The sequence below is a fragment of the Chiloscyllium plagiosum genome, unplaced genomic scaffold, assembly GCF_037043375.1.
Source record: "Chiloscyllium plagiosum isolate Xiang-an unplaced genomic scaffold, Cpla_swu_hap1 HiC_scaffold_13, whole genome shotgun sequence".
NCBI lineage: Eukaryota > Metazoa > Chordata > Chondrichthyes > Orectolobiformes > Hemiscylliidae > Chiloscyllium > Chiloscyllium plagiosum.
In genome coordinates, this window is record NW_028270151.1 from 33,188,780 (window position 1) to 33,209,903 (window position 21,124).

General features: G+C 39.3%; 1 protein-coding gene across 1 annotated transcript in view; it reads left to right on the forward strand.

Moving 5' to 3' along the window:
• Positions 1–21,124, forward strand: part of LOC148148294 (palmitoyltransferase ZDHHC19-like) — a 48,882-nt gene that overhangs the window by 23,455 nt on the left and 4,303 nt on the right. The window contains exons 3-8 of the mRNA XM_087993239.1: positions 665–810; positions 3,001–3,173; positions 3,763–3,865; positions 4,822–4,910; positions 16,588–16,651; positions 19,867–19,942. Of these exons, the coding sequence (XP_087849365.1) occupies positions 665–810; positions 3,001–3,173; positions 3,763–3,865; positions 4,822–4,910; positions 16,588–16,651; positions 19,867–19,942 (651 nt within the window). The remainder of the gene's footprint in view (positions 1–664; positions 811–3,000; positions 3,174–3,762; positions 3,866–4,821; positions 4,911–16,587; positions 16,652–19,866; positions 19,943–21,124) is intronic.

The following is a 21,124-nucleotide window of genomic DNA, read 5'->3' on the forward strand; positions in this document are numbered from 1 at the left end:
AAAATGTGCCCTGCATTCTGTCAAGATCTGAGTTGGTTGCTTTGAGAGTTAGATCAGTTATGGTGGCTCAATGGTTAGCACTGTTGCCTCACAGCACCAGGGTCCCATGTTCAATTCCAGCCTTGGGTGACTGTCTGTGTGGGTTTCCTCCCACAGTCCAAAGATGTGCAGGTCAGGTAAATTGGCTATGCTAAATTACCCATACTGTTAGCTGCATTAGTCTGAGGGGGACTGGTTGGGCTGAAGGGCCTGTTTCCACACTGTAGGTAATCTGACCAAGGTGCATCTTCATTGTCTTTTCTCCTTCCTCCACAATGAACTTTACAGTATATAGAGCTAAACTGAAAAAGCAGCATTAGAAACTGTGTGATGTAGTGTATAAGAAAAGGCAATATGTAAATGCAACATTTTCCTTCATGAAAAAAAGATTATGAACAAGGATGTGGGTAGCCTATATTTATTACAGCATGAACATGCCTCTCTTTCAATTGGTTAACTTGTAGTTTCTCCCCAACCCCCCCAACTTCATGGAATTTTCCAACTCATCTCCAGAATTGTGAATATCACTGGAGGGCCTCACCACTGTATCCCATAGGCACCCCCTATGAAATGTTTGCTTTTCAAATTCAATGCGATTCTAAATATTTACTCTTTCTAATGGCAGGCTCACATATATCAATGCATGAAAGTCTTGACCCTAAAGTTGTGAAAGTCAATGGCAAGATATTTTCTTTGAAATGGTGCAGAGTGTGTCAATTCTATCGCCCACCCCGCTGTTCACATTGCAGACTCTGCAACGTCTGTATAGAGGTGAGCAGTTCAAACAGATAGTCTGTAAATGGGCAGTTGATCTGGAACTGAGTCACAAAAAAGGCATAGAGTATTTTAAAAATCTTTCAGCTTTTCATTTTATTCTTTGTTTTGCTTAGCTCTTTGTTGCTTATTTCTGCATTCCTTTCTCTTCCATTTAAAACAAATTTTGTGCTTAATTGAGAAGTCAGCTGAAATGTTCATTTCACAAGATATATGGCTGACATAATAAGTTTGTTTGATTAAATCCAAAGAAGAAATTATGTAAATAAATAGATTATTAATATTTTGATTCAATAGATTGTTAATAGGTAGATTATTCCTGGTACTCTATGCACAAGGAATGGACATAACAAATCCAGCAGGTTTAATCATCCATGCTTTCTCATGTTCCAATATTCTTGACAAAAATGTTACCTATAGACCCCAGGCCTTTACACATGTTAAAGATTTCCTGTGCATGCTGTGTGCACGGTGAATAATTAAATGTTTGATATTAATTTGTTACCTCCTGATTTACAGGGTTGTTGAAAGTGTTAATTTTTAAATGTATGCTGTAGAATATTGCTGATTTTGAGTAACTTATCATCAAGGCTCACTCCTAATTGCTATATGTTGGCATCTGCCGAATGTGAATGTGTAGATCCAATCCAGATTTACAAATACATGTATCATGGGATACACCCTTTCTATAGATACTATAAACAAATTATCTAAACTCACCTAAAAATACGCTTAAGGGATTAAGCAGCCTGGTCATTTAATATACGTAATTTCACTTTCCATTTGGGAAGGACAAATGTAACACTGATAGTTAACGGTAAAAAGATAAAGGCACCATCATCCCATTCTCTCATTCAAGAGAGTCAGCTAGTGGTGGATGATGGCAAGGGGTAATGTTGAGAACTTCATGGTGATCTCAGTTGGTAGAGGAATTGAACTGATGCTGTTAGTGTTACTCTATAATCACAAACTCGTCATCCAGGCAACTGAGCTAACCAACCTCCTAAAGTAGTCAAAGCAGAAGAAACACACATAGAGCTTATTGAGTGAATCTGCTGTATAATCACCTGAGAAAATGCCTTCAATTGGACCAGGGTCTCAAGTGCTACTCATACATCAATAATTATTTTCTTGACCCATGAATTTGAACAAACAGAGACTGTTAGCGTTAGAATCATAGTCGAGGAACCAGGGTCATTAATGAAATTGACTTTTGATTTAAAACTGTTGACACACTAAAATGGATAAAAATTTCCCATCAGTACAATAGCAACTTCTGGAATATTCTCCCAGAAGTTTCTACATGTTTACTTATCATATATTCATATTTAATCATAAAATTAATAGCAAATATTCCTAATTTATTGAATTAATCACAATTAATCAAAACATTAAATTAGCTCGAAGTGACATATAAACTGAAGATATCTTCTTCCCTGTTTTTAACTGTAAATTTTCACCATTAATTCATCCCCTGAAGGCACGTAATCCTTACTGATTTAACTTTCTAACCCTTTCCTTATTTCATTCATGTGCTTATTATTTGTGTATTGACCAAGAGCATTAGTTGAATCTGATTTCACCTTCCTCTGACATTTGCACTGATATCTCGTAAACAAGATAATTGAAAAACAATAAAGAACAAGAAACAGAGATTACGTTTTCTTCCGTTGACCCTAAGCTAATGAAACCCTTCTTTTTGGCCCAGTCGCAATGGGATAATACAACTCAGATTCTGGATTAGTGGTGCTGGAAGAGCACAGCTGTTCAGGCAGCATCCAAGGAGCTTCGAAATCGACGTTTCGGGCAAAAGCCCTTCATCAGGAATAAAGGCAGTGAGCCTGGAGCGTGGAGAGATAGCTTATCTCTCCACGCTCCAGGCTCACTGCCTTTATTCCTGATGAAGGGCTTTTGCTCGAAACGTCGATTTCGAAGCTCCTTGGATGCTGCCTGAACTGCTGTGCTCTTCTAGCACCACTAATCCAGAATCTGGTTTCCAGCATCTGCAGCCATTGTTTTTACCTAATACAACTCATATCAAGGGTCATGCCTGGATTCTAATAACTTGGTTGAGTTACTAACTGAATGACTGTATTATTGTATACTGCTATCAATAGAGCATTCTTTTTTAAGAAAAGAAGAAACTACAGATTAATAACTGCCTTTAATTGCCTTCTCTTGTTCCAGGATTTCGATCACCATTGCAAATGGGTGAATAACTGTATTGGGAGAAGGAATTATCGCTTTTTTTTCCTCTTTGTCTTCTTTCTTGTCCTTTACATGCTGACTATTTTGGGATCCTGCATCACATACCTTATCCTCAACCACCACGAGCCAATGACAACAGAGAAGGGCACCACGTATCCTTGCATTGTGACTTAGAGTTGTAGGTAGTACTTCTGCGACTGGGGATTCCACACTTGTTAGTGGTTGTTAGGCACAGAAAGCTTCCAAAGAATCCTCAAGGACCAGATCAGCACTGCTGAGGAAATGTGCAAATTTGCTCTCAGCCTAGTCAGAACCATGGATGGGAATCCTGTTGGAGACTCACATCCAATCAGTTGGTTTGCAACTTGACATCAAATATTAAGATTATTCTAGGTCGACTGTTCAATATTGAAACCACCACTGATGTAAAGGAAAATTAAAACTGGGGCTATTTCTAACACAAGTGCTTAATTCACAACATGAACAATATGTTCAGATAGAGAACTGACACACTTAGGCACTCAAGACACACTTGAGCCTTCTGTGGGAATACTTTTAAATTTCAGTCGTTCATCTCAAACCAGTGAGAATAATTGCCATGTGTTGGGTTAATAACTAAGAATGCCAGTTCATGGTTTACAATAGTCTTTAAACTCTGCTGCTCAACATTTCAATTCATCAGCCAAATCAAGTTGTAAAGCTTGTTTACAAAATTGAATTTTCCTTAAGAATAACTCTCAGTTATGCTGTTATTGTTCCAATTGCTTTTTTCCTCTTTCCAGTACTTTTCCTATTCGGAGCTCATATTGAACTCATTGCGCTGGGAGAAACTATGTCTGAAGAGGTAACACACAAAATACATTCGACAGAGGATGGTGTGAGCTAAATCTTTCCTTCAAACACAAGTTGATCATTTGGTAGCTTTTTCTGTTTTCTTACCTAAGCCTTCTGGCCAAACTCTTTCACTGGTTCCAACTTAATCAAGGGATTTGCAAAACCTCAATGAAAACACAATAGGAAAAGTACACTGACCAAGTTATGGACAGGCTGTTCTGGCAGTCAACTTTACACCTGCTTATTAAGACACAAAGGGAATTGGAACATGAACCAAAGAATTACATAGAGAATTGTTGGACTAGACAATGAACAGTATTGAATTGACTGTCCATTAAACACCACATAGTTTCCCTTTACATTGACCTTAATGGTCAAATTGATCTGTCCATTTGGTATTCTCATCAAGTTGACAATTCCAGCAAATGCTTTGCCAGAAGGAGTGGTCAAGGAAGGAGCCATTGTTTATTTTAAACAGAAAATCAGATAAGTATTTGAAACAAGGAAAATCGCAGCCTTCTTGTACACAGGAAAGGTACAAGGAAAGTGTAGGCCAGTGCTGTTATTTGCATTTATCTTGCAAAGAGTTGACACAAATACTTTTGTACTATAAACCTTTACAGTCCTGCACATCTTTTGTTCAGTTACAATATGCTATTGATGATGTTTACATCAATTCTGCCTATTGGCAGCTGTCCAGATACATTAAATCTGCTGGCAATTATAGAAGTGGAGGAATGTGTCAATAATTGTATGATGTTTCTGTTCAACAATACCATTTTGGTTGATAATGATTTGTTAGCGATGAACATTTGGTGCAGTGAACCAATTTTATTGTCATGCTAGCATCAGGTAATACTGGACAAAAATTTGGGAAAAATCTGAATGCCAGTTTCTCTGCAAACATTTGTTAGCCTATTGTAATTGGATTCTGCTGCATAAAGTCATTTTTTTTTTCCCTGACAGTACAATGATGAGGAGGAGAGAAAAAATCCCTTCACACAGGGCTGGAAAAAGAACTTTTTCAACATGCTGTGTGGACGCATTGTGCCAAGGTGAGTCTAAATTTAAAGAATGGTCATCCTCAAAATTGGTCCAAAAATGATTTCATCATAAACCAGCTACTGGGTATTACAAAGATTTACATATAGATGGAAAGGTAAATCATGTAGTTGTTACCAACCATATATTGGTAAAGTTGGGTGAAATTCATAGGAATTTTCCTGTTCATCCTCTGTAACTGAGATAAAGACCAAGTCAGACTTAGAGGCCAAATGTAACACATTCTATACAAACTTAATAAATTTCAACTGTTCCTAATGACCAAATTATATGATTAATCTTACTTCTGTGACCCTTCTGCTGTGCTTAGCATGAATTGCAAATGATCAGTATTAATTCAAAACATAGTACAAGTTATAAACACTCAGAGAGTCGATGAAATGGATCAAAAATTACTGCACTGACTTCCTTATTCGTTAAAGTACAGAGAGCTGGTGCTCTTAGTGTGACAATCTGTCCCTACCTTATTCCTGAAGGTATTGGTCCTTGCTTGACAATGTGCTTCAGTCAGTCAATTTAGACAATCATTCCAGCAGTGTATTTAAATGCAACAAACAATGCAGTCCCATTGAAGTTAAAGCCTCATCAATGCCCATAAAATACACATATTTGACTGGATGTCATTGGATAACAATGAGAAGCTGATTTTATCGTAGGAGCATCCTTTGGGAATTGCCAAGCATTCATTCAGAAATATCCATGATTGGATTAAATATACAGAGATTGTAAATAACATGACTGATTAAATGTGGTCTACAGAAGGAAACCATCTGGTAGATTTTCAAGAGTTGCTCATGTTTTTAAAACATATTTAGAAATAGGAACCTACAGACAATTCCTTTTTTTCACTATTGCACAAGTTCCTGATCTCAGTTTTCCTTGTGAGTAAATAAAAGAAGAAATAGTGCCCTTCAGTTCGCATTTTGTTCAGTAATAAGTTTAAATTTCTATTATAGTAGTATTAATGCCCTTGAAACTACTTGGGACATAATCCAATAGATTGCAGTGTCATTGGGAGGATAGCTGATCATTATGAGAAGGCAGGTGGACGATAGCACCAATCTTATTCAGCTCTAGAGAGCATTTAACATTTGTTCTTTCATTTGCCTCAATTCTTTCCGATGTCAGTAACTTACGGCTCAATCCCTTAGCAAGTGACATGATCTGGAAATATGTTTAACAATTGCTTTTGCTTCTTCAGGGATTGCGTTTTTGTCCAGGATTTTTGGCGTCTGATCCAGATGCAAACCTCTGGAACCTGGTGTGTTTCCATCTGTTCAGTATACCAGCTTCCAAAACCCTCAAATAGCCAATACATAGGGATTCATTGCTTAGGAAGTTGTAAAGATTTACTATACGTCCCGTTATCACTTCAGAGGGTTTCAGAAGATTCCTGGCAATGGCAGAGCATCCAGACAACTGGGTCTCTGCTGATTTCCTGCTGCTCCTTGTTGGAATTACAATAAGAGATCAATTAAATTCAGAAGGACTTATGGATCAGAATCATGTCACAGGGTCTGTGCAATAACATCAGTGAGGACTTTACAATAAACACTCAGCTCCTAATTTTAGTTGGGCTGAGAGATAGACACTGATTACATCTAGTGACCTCCATCAAGGGAAAGTGAAATGCACAGGGAGCCCTGTTCCGATTTGCACTTTCGCAATTAAACAATGTCAATATTGTCAGTCATGTTATAGAGTCATAGAGTCATAGAGATGTACAGCATGGAAACAGACCCTTCGGTCCAACCCGTCCATGCCGACCAGATATCCCAACCCAATCTAGTCCCACCTGCAGCACCCGGCCCATATCCCTCCAAACCCTTCCTATTCATATACCCATCCAAATGCCTCTTAAATGTTGCAATTGTACCAGCCGCCAGCACTTCCTCTGGCAGCTCATTCCATACATGTACCACCCTCTGCGTGAAAAAGTTGCCTCTTAGGTCTCTTTTATATTTTTCACCTCTCGCCCTAAACCTATGCCCTCCAGTTCTGGACTCCCCAATCCCAGGGAAAAGACTTTGCCTATTTATCCTATCCATGCCCCTCATAATTTTGTAAACCTCTATAAGGTCAGCCTTCAGCCTCCGACGCTCCAGGGAAAACAGCCCCAGCCTGTTCAGCCTCTCCCTGTAGCTCAGATCCTCCAACCCTGGCAACATCCTTGTAAATCGTTTCTGAACCCTTTCAAGTTTCACAACATCTTTCCGGTAGGAAGGAGACCAGAATTGCACGCAATGTTCCAACAGTGGCCTAACCAATGTCCTGTACCGCCGTAACATGATCTCCCAACTCCTGTACTCAATACTCTGACCAATAAAGGAAAGCATACTAAACGCCTTCTTCACTATCCTATCTACTTGCGACTCCACTTTCAAGGAGCTATGAACCTGCACTCCAAGGTCTCCTTGTTCAGCAACACTTTGTGACCTTACAATTAATTGTATAAGTCCTGCTAAGATTTGCTTTCCCAAAATGCAGCGCCTTGCATTTATCTGAATTAAACTCCATCTGCCACTTCTCAGCCCATTGGCCCATCTGGTCCAAATCCTGTTGTAATCTGAGGTAACCCTCTTCGTTGTCCACTCCACCTCCAATTTTGGTGTCATCTGCAAACTTATTAACTGTACCTCTGATGCTCGCAAACAAATCATTTATGTAAATGACAAAAAGTAGAGGACTCAGCACCAATCCTTATGGCACTCCACTAGTCACAGGCCTCCAGTCTGAAAAACAATCCTTCACCACCACCCTGTCTTCTACATTTGAGCCAGTTCTGTATCCAAATGGCTAGTTCTCCCTGCATTACATGAGATCTAACCTTGCTAATCAGTCTCCCATGGGGAAACTTGTCGAACGCCTTACTGAAGTCCATATAGATCACATCTACTGCTCTGCCCTCATCAATCTTCTTTGTTACTTCTTCAAAAAACTCAATCAAGTTTGTGAGACACGATTTCCCATGCACAAAGCCATGTTAACTATCCCGAATCAATCCTTGCCTTTCCAAATACATGTAAATCCTGTCACTCAGGAATCCCCCCAACAACTTGCCCACCACCAAGGTCAGGCTCATCGGTCTATAGTTCCCTGGCTTGTCTTTACCGCCCTTCTTAAACAGTGGCACCACCTTTGCCAACCTCCAATCTTCCGGCACCTCACCTGTGACTATTGATGATACAAATATCTCAGCAAGAGGCCCAGCAATCACTTCTCTAGCTTCCCACAGAGTTCTCGGGTACACCTGATCAGGTCCTGGGGATTTATCCACCTTTAACCATGTTTCAAGACATCCTCCTCTGTAATCTGGACATTTTGCAAGATGTCAACATCTATATCCCTACAGTCTATATCTTCCATATCCTTTTTCACAGTAAATACTGATGCAAAATATTCATTTAGTACCTCCCCCATTTTCTGTGGCTCCACACAAAGGCCACTTTGCTGATCCTTGAGGGGCCCTATTCTCTTCCTAGTTACCCTTTTGTCCTTAATATATTTGTAAAGACCCTTTAGATTCTCCTTAATTCTATTTGCCAAAGCTATCTCATGTCCCTGTTTTGCCCTCCTGATTTCCCTTTTAAGTATACTCCTACTTTATTTATACTCTTCTAAGGATTCACTCGAACTGTCCTGTCTATACCTGACATATGCTTCCTTCTTTTTCTTAACCAAACTCCCAATTTCTTTAGTCATCCAGCATTCCCTGTACCTACCAGCCTTCCCTTTCACCCTGACAGGAATATACTTTCTCTGGATTCTTGTTATGTCATTTCTGAAGGCTTCCCATTTTCCAGCCATCCCTTTACCAGTGACATCTGCCTCCAATCATCTTTCAAAAGTTCTTGCCTAATACCGTCAAAATTGGCCTTTCTCCAATTTAGAACTTCAACTTTTGGATCTGGTCTATCCTTTTCCATCACTATTTTAAAACGAATAGAATTATGATTTCTGGCCCCAAAGTGCTCTCCCACTGACACCTCAGTCACCTGCCCTGCCTTATTTCCCAAGAGTAGGTCACGTTTTGCACCTCCTCTTGTAGGTATATCCACATACTGAATCAGAAAATTGTCTTGTACACACTTAAGAAATTCCTCTCCATCTAAACCTTTAACATTATGGCAGTCCCAGTCAATGTTTGGAAAGTTAAAATCCCCTACCATAAATACCCTATTATTCTTACAGATAGCTGAGATCTCCTTAAAAGTCTGTTTCTCAATTTCCCTCTGACTATTGGGGGATCTATAATACAATCCCAATAATGTGATCATCCTTTTCTTATTTCTCAGTTCCACCCAAATAACTTCCCTGGATGTATTTCTGGGAATATCCTCCCTCAGCACAGCTGTAATGCTATCCCTTATCAAAAATGCCACTCCCCCTTCTCTCTTGCCTCCCTTTCTATCCTTCCTGTAGCATTTGTATCCTGGAACATTAAGCTGCCAGTCCTGCCCATCCCTGAGCCATGTTTCCATAATTGCTATGATATCCCAGTCCCATGTTCCTAACCATGCCCTGAGTTCATGTGCTTTCCCTGTTAGGCCTCTTGCATTGAAATAAATGCAGTTCAATTTATTAGTCCTACCTTGTCCATGCCTGCCCCGACTGTTTGACTCACTTCTCTTCTCCGCTGTACCCATCTCAGATCAAAGTTAAAAATCACACAACACCAGGTTATAGTCCAACAGGTTTAATTGGAAGCACACTAGCTTTCGGAGCGATGCTCCTTCATCAGGTGATTGTGGAGGGCTCACCACAGTCCAACACCAGCATCTCCGAACCATCTCAGATCAATCTCTTTCCTCACTATCTCCCTGGGTCCCACCACCAACCTTACTAGTTTAAATCCTCCCAAGCAGTTCTAGCAAATTTCCCTGCCAGTATATTAGTCCCTTTCCAATTTAGGTGGAATCTGTCCTTCTTGTACAGGTCACTTCTACCCCAAAAGAGATTCCAATGATCCAAAAATGTGAATCCTTCTCCCATACACCAGCTCCTCAGCCATGCATTCATCTGCTCTATCCTCCTTTTCCTGCCCTCACTAGCTCGTAGCACCGGGAGTAATCCAGATATTACTACTCTCGAGGACCTCCTTTTTAAATTTCTGCCTAACTCTCTGTAATCTCCCTTCAGAATCTCAACCTTTTCCCTACAATGTCGTTGGTTCCAATGTGGACAATGACCTCCTGCTGGCCCCTCTCCCCCGTGAGAACATTCTGCACCCTCTCTGAGACATCCTCGATCCTGGCACCAGGGAAACAACACACCATTCTGCTTTTTCTCTGCTGGCCACAGAAATGTCTGTCTGTACCTCTCTCTACAGAATCCTCTTACACAATTGATCTCTTGGAAGCTGACGTACCCCTCATTGCATTAGAGCCAGTCTCAATACCAGAAACTTGGCTGTTCGTGCTACGTTCCCCTGAGAATCCATCACCCCCTACATTTTCCAAAACGGCATACCTGTTTGAAATGGGTATATCCACAAAAGACTCCTGCTCTAGCTGCCTACCTCTCTTACCCTTCCTGGAGTTAACCCATCTATGTGACTGTATCTGAGACTTTCCCCTCTTCCTATAACTGCCATCCATCACATACTGTTGCTGTTGCAAATTCCTCATCACTTCTATCTGTCTCTCCAACTGATCCACTCGATCTAATAAGATTCGCATCCAAAGCATTTATGCCAGATATAATCCGCAGTAACCCTTAAACTCACTTTAAACTCCCACATCTGACAAGAAGTACATATCACTGCAAAGGCCATTTTTGCTCCTTCACAATCTACAGACCCAGAAAATAACATCGTCTTATTCCTCTACAAACACTGCCCCAGGTTAAATTAATAGCTATGGCTTTTATTTTAAGTTTAATCAAGAGACTTATCTCCAAAAACATATAATCAAGAAAGAATCCAACATACTCACTATTGCAGCCTTTCTCTTGGACAGACTTAAAACAACAATTAACTTATCAGATTCTGGGCTGTGAACTTTGCCCAACAGTTCCTCCAAGATTAGTTGTGAATTTCACTGTTTGTTAATGTTCCCAGATGCACTCCGATATCCAGTGATACACGAATTCAAACAGCAAAGGCAGTAACTGCAGGCAGGCAGGCAGGCTCTCTCTCTCACTCACTCACTCACTCACTCACTCACTCACTCACTCACTCACTCACTCACTCACTCTTTCTCTCTCTCTCTCTCCTGCACTGTCCTCACCATGTGCTTCCTTTGTCTGCTCTTCTCCCTTTTAAACTGCTGTTGTTTTGACTTTTTTTTCCCAAAGTTCCAAAACAATGCAACAGCATATAAAACAGTCATTGCTGCTCCTGGAATTCAAGGAAATCACCTCCAATTCCTAAAATACCTCAAAAAAAGGAGCAGCTCTTACAGCCAGAAATTGTTCCCGTCCTCCATCTTGAATTAACCAGAATCCTTTTCAGGAGGTGCCGGTGATGGACTGGGGTGGACAAGGTCAGAAGTCACACGACACAAGGTTATAGTCCAACAGCTTGTGATTTCAAATAAACCTGTTGGACTATAACCTGGTGTCATGTGACTTTTGACAATATTGTCAGTGGTCATAGGGCTTGGGCTGTCCCTGCGACTTAGTTGTTGTGTGGAAGGAGAAGATCTGGAAGGGTTGGTAGGAAACTCTGCTAAGCAAAGACAGTTGGATGGGAAGAAAAAAGGATGATGAAATTCTCAAAAGTGAACCAAAAACATTTACAAGCTGTGCTAATACAGACTATGCTAATTTTGAATCTATTTATTTAATCTCCTGAAGATGGTGTTGAACATTAGGCAAAAGAGAAAGCATTTTAAAATTTGTTTCAATGTGGAATTATTGAATACCTTTATGGTAAAGGTTGACGAACAAGCAAGTCAATACTCAATGGAATAGATTGGAATGTGAACTTGAGGCCACAATCAGATCAGCCATTATCTTTTACTGAATGGCAGAGCCAGCTGTGGAGCTGAATGAACCACTCCCATTCCTACTTTGTACGCTAATGTGTTCATTAATCTCCAAAACAAAGATCAAACTCTCTAGTCAACGTATCTTAATCCAGATTGGTTCCCAATGTATTATTGGGACTTTATTACTTTAACCAGTGGACTATGCAAGTGAGCCATCTGGCATCTAGAGCAGCAGAAACATGACTCTGGCCTCAAGCAGAAAAGTTTTGCCTTCCTCTATCCCTGGATTTCCCTGCTCCCCTGATCATGAGATGCAGAAATTAAAGTTTCCCCAACATTGTAGTGATCTGCTACCATGATATATAATTGTTTTGTTGGTTTTTGTCTTCAGCAAATTATTTGTATCTGATGAGGCAATGAACTAGTCATGTGAAATGTAATATTGAAATGTTCAATATATGTTTATTGCAGCTCCTGGTATATACATGTACATGACAATCACAGTCACTTCAGTGTCTAGGCTAATAGTAAGGTATTCATTTGTAAGCAGTGATATGCTTCTATCGGGGTGGCATGGTGGCTCAGTGGTTAGCACTGTTGCCTCACAGTGGCAGGGACCTGGTTCAATTCGAGCCTTGGGCAGCTGTCTGAATGGAGTTTGTCCATTCTCCCCGTATTTGTGTGGGTTTCCTCCCACAATCCAAAAGATGTATAGGTCAGGTGAATTGCCCATAGTGTTAGGTGCACTAGTCAGAGGGAAATGAGTCTGGGTGGATTAGTCTTCAGAGGGTTGGTGTGGACTTGTTGGGCCAAAGGGCCTGTTTCCACACTGTAGGGAATCTAATCTAATCAAATCTACTTCAAATGGCCCCAGTTAAGATGGAGACTAAGACCTTTATAATCTTGGGTTACATGCTGTCATGATAATATGAACATGTCATTTAAAGTTAAAAATCACACAACACCAGGTTATAGTCTAACAGGTTTAATTGGAAGCACACTAGCTTTTGGAGCGACGCCCCTTCATCAGGTGTTGAAGGAGCGTTGCTCCGAAAGCTAGTGTGCTTCCAATTAAACCTGTTGTAGTATAACCTGGTGTTGTGTGATTTTTAACTATGTCATTTAAAGGTTGTCTGCATACTAGCTGTAAGACACAACACAGCATCCCTCTTTTTCACAGGAAAGAAAGGAATTCCTAACAGATATACTGGTTGTACATTGACACTTGTTGTCAATATGATAGTTATACACTCAGATAAACACAGAATTATCAAAACTAACTATTGCAATCTCAATATAACATTTTAGAGGTTTGACAACTTGTCCTGATCTTGCAATTGTGTACCTGTTGTGAGAGCTACATGCTGTTTTCATTTGCTGTGAAATTGTAACTTTCCTGAGCTCATAGTGTTGCAATAAATAGGATTTTGGTGACAGAACCAACTTGAGAGAATCAAAGATATTTTGGTGAGTGTCTTGCCATACATCCTTCTTGACCAAATCTCTCAGCAGAAATACCCAACTTCACATGAAGGTTTGATGAGGGAACGTTGAAAAAACTTATATCCTCTTTATCCTGCAGGAGCAGTATTTGTTCAGCATCCTTAATGTTTCCTGGATTGGGATCAACTGCATAGGTAGATTATATGGACATGAGAATGTTTATCTAGTTGACACTTACTGACAATTCATACCACTAAATATCAACCCATTTTATTGCATTGCTCTCATCAGTAGGTGAAAGTTGTGATCATGCTCTGCTTTTGTCTTACCATGACTGCTATCATCAGCTTTGCAAACATTGCCAGGCATATTTTGAATAATCCTGTCCACCTGCTGCTGGAAAATGCCTTGGCTAACTGAGAATCCAACACGTAACTTTCAGAAACAATATCATTTAAATCGTGTCCTAAAGGTTATAGACTCTTGGGATTGTTCTGCTAGATGAACAAAGAAGTAACCTTGTTTCGAATTCAGTTTCAAGGAGAATCTGGTCCCACAAAATTTAGCATTTAACTCTTCCAGCATCATTATTTTATGTGAGCACCTTTTTAAGAGAGTTTCAGGCATCTTGGAACTATCAAGATGCCATTTTACTTCAAGACCCAAGTGGGGAAGCTGCACCAATCTGTGTGTTGGTCATCAGCGAAGGTGGAGGCTGAGACCTTTACAGATGTCTTCTGATTAATCTATTCGGATTATTGTACACTTCTAAAACAGGTGGGATTTGAACTCAAGTCTCCGGTGCAAAGGTAAGAACACTACCATTGTGCCACAGAAACCCCATCCTGAGATCATTATAGTTTTACATCACAAACTATGATATGGGAATGACATCATCAGCATGTCTCCTAAAGGTGTGCCATGCTGGCAGTAAGGCATAACATACGCACTGCTCAGATTGGGATACTTCTCCCAAGTTAAAATCAGAATTGTAATGTTTGCAAGAGCATTTAATCATTCTGCATGTAAATTTATTCCTATTAGCTCTAATCTCATTCTCAGTTGTAAGTATATATTATACTTTTCCAGAAATATGTTTGCTCTTATTATTTGAGTTTCTCTATATTCAAGTGCATTACAGCGCATGAATTGGAACTACAAATCAATGGATTGGAGGGACAAGAATGTGCAATCATACTGGCATTCAAAAAATTATAGGGATTGAATGTTTTCAATTTCATTAAGTTGTGGAACAATGTGGATCACAATTGATGTACCAGCAGTGTGATCTAACCTGAAAAAACTGGGATAAATTAAAGAACAACAGAAAACCACAAAGCAACTTATAAAAGTGGCAAAAAATGATTATAAAGAAATTTTATAGTTCCATAAAGGGAAAGCAGCTGTTTAAGGGTATGAAGCCCACTGAAGGCTGAGAGTGGAGATATTGTCAATGACCAAGGGGAAATGGCAGACATGCTGAACAATTATTTTAATTCAATATTCAAAGCAGGGAAGGAGGATAACTTGTTGGAAGTCCCAAAGAAATCAACAGAGGATGAGGGATAGGGTCTAAATAAAATTAACTTAAGTAAATCATCAATAATGGAGAAATTAATGGAACTGAAAGAAAAAAACGAATCTTCACCAGGACTTAATGGTTTCCATCCATGGATGTTAAATAAGGTTGGAGAGCACATTGCCAATGCTCTAACCATAATCTTTCAGAATTGCCTGGATGCAGGAACTGTACCTTTGGATTATAAATTTGTTCATCTCTCCACTCTTTATGAATGGTGACAGAGGGAAAGGAGGGAATTATAGACCAGTTGGCCTGACATCTGTGGTGGGGAAATTGTTGGAGTCTACCAGCAAGTAAGTGATCACCATGAAAATTTTCAATTATTCAGGGAGCATCAGCATGAATTCATGAAGGGTAGGTCATGCCTAAAAAACCTCATGGGATGTTTTTGAAGAGTTGACAAGGGTGGTGGGCAGAGGTAGGTCAAAAGATGTATTTTGTATAGGCTTCCAGAAGGCTTTGATAAAGTCCCACACAAGAAACTGTTAACTAAGGTGGAAGCCCATGGATTTGAAGGCAAATTACTGAGATGGATAGGAAATTGATTGCGTGGCTGTATTCAAATTGGAATAACGGGTAAGTATTCAAATTGGCACAACGTGACTAATGGTGTCTATATTGGGGCCTCAATTATTCACAATATTAATTAACGACTTGGATAATGAATAAAAAGTCAAATATCCAAATTTGCTAATGACACATAATTGGACAGCATTGTATTAAGTGTTGATGATGGCATAAAATTATAACAGGATATTGTTATAATAGGCTGTTTTTATGAAAGAAACAGGTCAGGAAATACAGGGTTAAAGGGAATGGGTCTGGGTGGGATGCTGTTACAGGGTTAGTGTAGAGTCAATGGGCTGACTGGCCTGCTTCCACACTGTGGGGATTCTATGAAAGGTGAATTGACAAGTCTATGGTGGATGGATTTTAATATAAGCAAGTGTGAGGATATCCATTTTGGATCAAGAAACTATTGACCTTGTTTAGAAGGCACAACATTAAATAGTGGATGTCAAATAAGATTTGGGGTTCAGGTGCATAGCTCTTTAAAATACCACACACATTTGAAGAAAATAATCAAGAAGGCTAACGGAATGCTGGCCTTCATATAGGGTTGCAGATGCTATGTACAAAACCCTAGATAAACCCCACCTATAGCAGATCTGGGCACCGCACCTTAGGAAGGATGGTTTGGCCTTGAGGGAGTTAATCACAGATTTACATGGATAATACCTGGACTTCATGATTAATTTATGAAGAGAGATTAGACAAATTAGGTCTTTAATCTCTAGAATTTAGGAGGTTAAGGGGTGATCTAATCAATACCTTCAGGACAGTAACAGTGAAAGACAAGGTTGATATAAAGATAGACTATTTCCACTCGTTGAAGATTCCAGAACTAGATTAAGAATTAGGGCCAGGTCATTCAGGAGAGATATTAGAAAGCACTTGTACATGCAAAGAGTCATGGAGGTTTGGAACTGTCTATATCCAATGGCAGTTAATGTTAATTCAAATGTTAAATTTAATTTGAGATAGGCAATTTTAATTAAGCAAGGGTATCAAGGAATCTGGACCCAAGGCAGGTACATATAGATAGCCACAGATCAGCCATGACGTTATTGAATGTAGTGCAGGCTTGAGGTGTCAAGGCTTACTCCTGTTCCTATGTTCCTATTTACTTGGTTACTCTATGATCTAATCCTTAAGATACCTTGGATCACTTGACAAACTGGAAATGAAACGAACATCAAGAAAGAGAGATGCGCAACAGGTTAGTGAAATCTTACACATGTGTTGTTCAGTATGTGCATTTACATACTCCCAAAGACATTGATGAAAGAAATAAAAAGTATAATGGCATCTTAGTCATCAAGGTCCACAGATCATATTAGTGTTTTTGAGGAGATATTTAATTTTTAGAAGATTAAATCTGTATGGGCAAGGTAATTAAAATGTTGGACATTATGTTATGTCAAATATCCTTCGATATGGCATTTCAAAGGATTCAATGATGAGGTCAAAAACAGGAGGGTGAAAGACATAAAGGCAGATGGCCTTTTTATTTGGAAAAATGCAGACCACATATGTTTGGGAACAATTGCCTTGACTTATTAGAAGACTAATCAAGTAGATCCCAGAATTAAGTGGCTTAATGTTGAACTTATTGTTAACCTATAAACCTACCGGTCATCTCAACCAACCTCCGCTGCCATCAGGATAAGCAATCCAGGATGGAGACATTATTGGAATTCTGAGATATTGTGAGATTTTTCCGCAGGAGTTTTGAGTTGGAATTGAAAGCACCTAAGTTGTTTGGGGTAAACCCTAAGCTCAGTAGACAGAGAAACAAACATGTCAGCTAATGGCAGTAAAGCAGCTGTTGACCAGATGAAATAGGACTTTCTGAAATCGGTAGTAGTCCTGAAGTGGAGGCTGATGGAGATTGTTCATATTTAAATAGAAATTTGGCCACCCAATGATTAGCTAAAGAATTATATCACAAGTCACTATGGTGTAAAAATAAGCACATTTTACTAAATGAGAAAGAACTAAACCAATTACAATCAAATAAACACTGTCTTAAGCAATTCTTTACACATTACATTGAAAAGTATAATAAAGCACAATCATACATAGACTAAAATTCTCATGACTTCACTCCTTATGATAGCCTGCGCCTATTCCAAAAAAGTTCATTCCTTTTCTTTGGGACCAGCCCAAACGACATGCCAATGCCCTCAAAAATTCTTTTGATTTCTCCTCTATGTTCCAGCTTTTCTCAAAGTTATGTAATTTTATTCAGACCTTTCCACTAGCTTTTGGCTAAGCGAACCTCCAATTTCTCTTTAAAACCTCATGATTGTGAATTCTTGGGACAAACTTCATTTTTGCTTCATTCTTTCTTAGAAAACCTTACCAAAGACACTTGCTGCTGCAAATCAAATGTCTTGCCAGACTTTCTGAGGGCAAAGCCTTCAGGACAAAAGAAGTTCCAGTTGACAATTTTGGTCTAAAGTGTATCTGACAGATATTGCAGGATGCAAGTTAGCACCAGTGTCACAGATGCTGGTATATCCTGGGATATACCAGAAGTGGCAAGCACTTCTGGAATGTGACGTAGTTAATGAGCTGAGTTTGGGATGACAGCATAAGAAAACTCACTAGGCTTTGGGGAGTGAAACCTGACGAAATTGGCACTTTGCCAAAATATGGCAGGATTCGTCCTATGATATGAAAAACATTTATTCTATTGTTTTCTATTGAATATAATAATTTGCTGTAAGTTCTACTCTGCCTCCAATTTATTCACTAATAGAAGAATGTCAAAAGGAACATGAGGAATCTGAATACAAGTAGATAATTCAGACCATCGAAACTGCTCTGGCAGTCAAAGCAATCACAGCTGGTCCCATCACTGCCTCAACCTTCACTTCCCTGTCTGCTCTCTATAGCCCTTCAACACCATTACTATTTAAAATTCAATTTATCTCCCACATAAATTTATTCAATGTCCCAGCATCCACTGTACTATGCAGTCATGAATTCCCATAGATTCATGACCCCATTGATAGGAGCAATTTCACTGCAGCTCTGTTTTTAATCTGCCACCCTATTTCCTCAATGTCCTCTTGTTCAAGATTGCCTCATGACAGGAAATATCCTCTTGCTGTCTGCTTTATTAATCCCCCTTAGTATCTTATATACCTCTATAATAATAACAAACACCCTGACTTTTTAACTGGTTCACATAAAAAAGGAGCTATTCTGTGATAAAAGAGAATAGAAACATTCTCCAATAGCACAGAATAATAGGCAATGCCTGGAATTAATGCTGGTCTCAACACAATAAGTTCCCTGACCATAACTGACCCAAGTGGCTGACTGACTGTATCTAAGTCCCGGATTGAGATAGGATGCTGACCTTGATTGACCTTGACTGTGGTGGGACTCCCTCATTGATGAGAATCCCCATTTATTTAACAGAGGACTACTTCCTTTAGACTTGAGACATGGCCCTTGATTCAATTTATGACATTGACAATAGCTGTACAAAAACATGTCCATCCCCTTGACTGATCACTGCTGGAAGATGCGAGAAGCTGCCTGGCTTTGTGACTGCATTAAACTGCATTGGGTATATGAATAGGAAGGGTTTGGAGGGATATGGGCCGGTTGCTGGCAGGTGGGACTAGATTGGTTTGGGATATCTCATCGGTGTGGACAAGTTGGACCTAAGGGCCTGTTTCATCTCTATGACTCTATGATTCTAAGTACAGTGAGTATAGTTCTGAATGAGTGGTAAAGTGAAAAAAGGCAAAGACACAGAAAAATAAAATTGTTGTGAGCATTCACGTAAGTGAGTGCTAAGATAGCAAGAGAAAATCTCTGGAATGCACTCTCCTCCGATGCATGAGATGGGTGTCTGCTCCTGCATGTAGTGACCTGATGGAGCATGGCAATGAAAGGTGTCGGTGCTCTCCTAACTGCAAACAAACATGAAGAATTGCATTCCCAGTGAGTCAGAACGTTCCATAATAATATGGTGAGGCGTGTCCGATGTCAACCTCCATAGACGGGTGCACCTGGTCGTTGCCGGTAGAGTGTTCCTGGAGATGTTGGGGATTGCTTCCCAATATGGTGGCTCAGAAGAGCATGTGGCTGCAGCTGGGGCCTCCAAGTACATGCTCTGACTCTCATGTCTGGAATTGTTGCCATCATCTTGTTTTTCTCCACCTTATGAGAGAATAAGCACTTGCATATACAAATAGCTGAGATTTGGTAAAATGACATGCAAGTGCATGCAAATTTGCCTTGTGGCACTCACTAATGAGATTTTCATCCCGCTGTTAAAACCTTGTTGCAAAATTGAACCTCTTCTCAAAGTCAAGGATTTCATTTTTCTAATCTCACTGTAGTTTCCCAGACCCATGCTTTTATTCCATTGATAAGCACATGTGGATGGTAATCTATTTTTTGCATTTATAGGCTGACATAGAAGCTGAAAATCGAATTACAAGTAAAAAGATTACTAAAAAGGAAATTACCACAACAGCAATGCGAGGTACATCAGCCTTTTTGAAAATCATACTATTAAATTACTGTTTTATCGTTATTTTTCTTGCCTTCAGGTCACAATGACCAACAAAACTTCAGTACCCCACAATACTTTGGGCCAGGTTTTAAAAGCAATGACCAAAATGAACAGTTCCAATATTTTAAAAGCTCATGATTTAAATCCATTTTTATCTTTCTAGGTATTAAAGCAGAAAGTTGGCTGCACTGAATTGAACTTGATAATTTTCTGTACTACTTACATTCTACTTGTCCCTCTCCACCATGATGGTCACAACATTGCGCTGCATGGCAGGATATCTGAAAGGACGTCTGCCATTAATACAGGTCATGAGTTTGAGATTTCTGGCTTGATTTCTCAGAATGGGACTCTGTGACCAAGGCAGGAAGATTAGTTTTAAAGAATAAAACAAGTTACTACTGCAAATGAGCCTTAAACCTTTCTTTCTACAAAGGTTTACAAAAATGAGAAAATAATATGTTCAAGTAAATCCAAAGTTTATTTTCTTGGTGACTGATGTTTCAATCTAAGTCCACTTAAGGTATTTATGGAAAAAAGGCAAACTGCATTTTAAGACATAATTTATGCAGTGTTTTTTTAATTTGCCATGTATCAACAATCTATGAAGACGCTTGAGATTAGCATTCAGGTTCGCAAGGTCTGTGCTCAGAGGCACCAATCAAATATCAGAATCCCAGTACAAGTCACTTTATCTCAGAAAAGCTGTGTACAGCTGTTAGATCAAAATATTCTCACATTTAAAATTGTGATTATGGTTTAATTTCTTATTAATGAGACATATTCATATTCTAAGAGTCTATTTTTGTATATCTTCTCCTATATGTGTTTTAGTAGTTTTAGCAGGGACTGTGTTGAGAGAATCTGAATGTTCTTTTGCCTGAAGCCATTCGAACAAATAGTGCCATGAAATCGCCCTGTTGGATAATAGCCATTCCTACTCATTTTAAATGGGCACACACTTCAAAAAGAAGGGAAATTTGTACAAAGATATCAGAAACGTTCGAGCAGTCAATGTGTTTTATGGTTCATGCAAGAATCGTATATAATTCCATTAAAATAGGTTTTTCAAGCTTTTTAGATGTTTTTCAGGTATACCCTTCCAAGTACCTAATTTATCACTTTCCGAGAATAGATTTTTAAAAGTTGTGG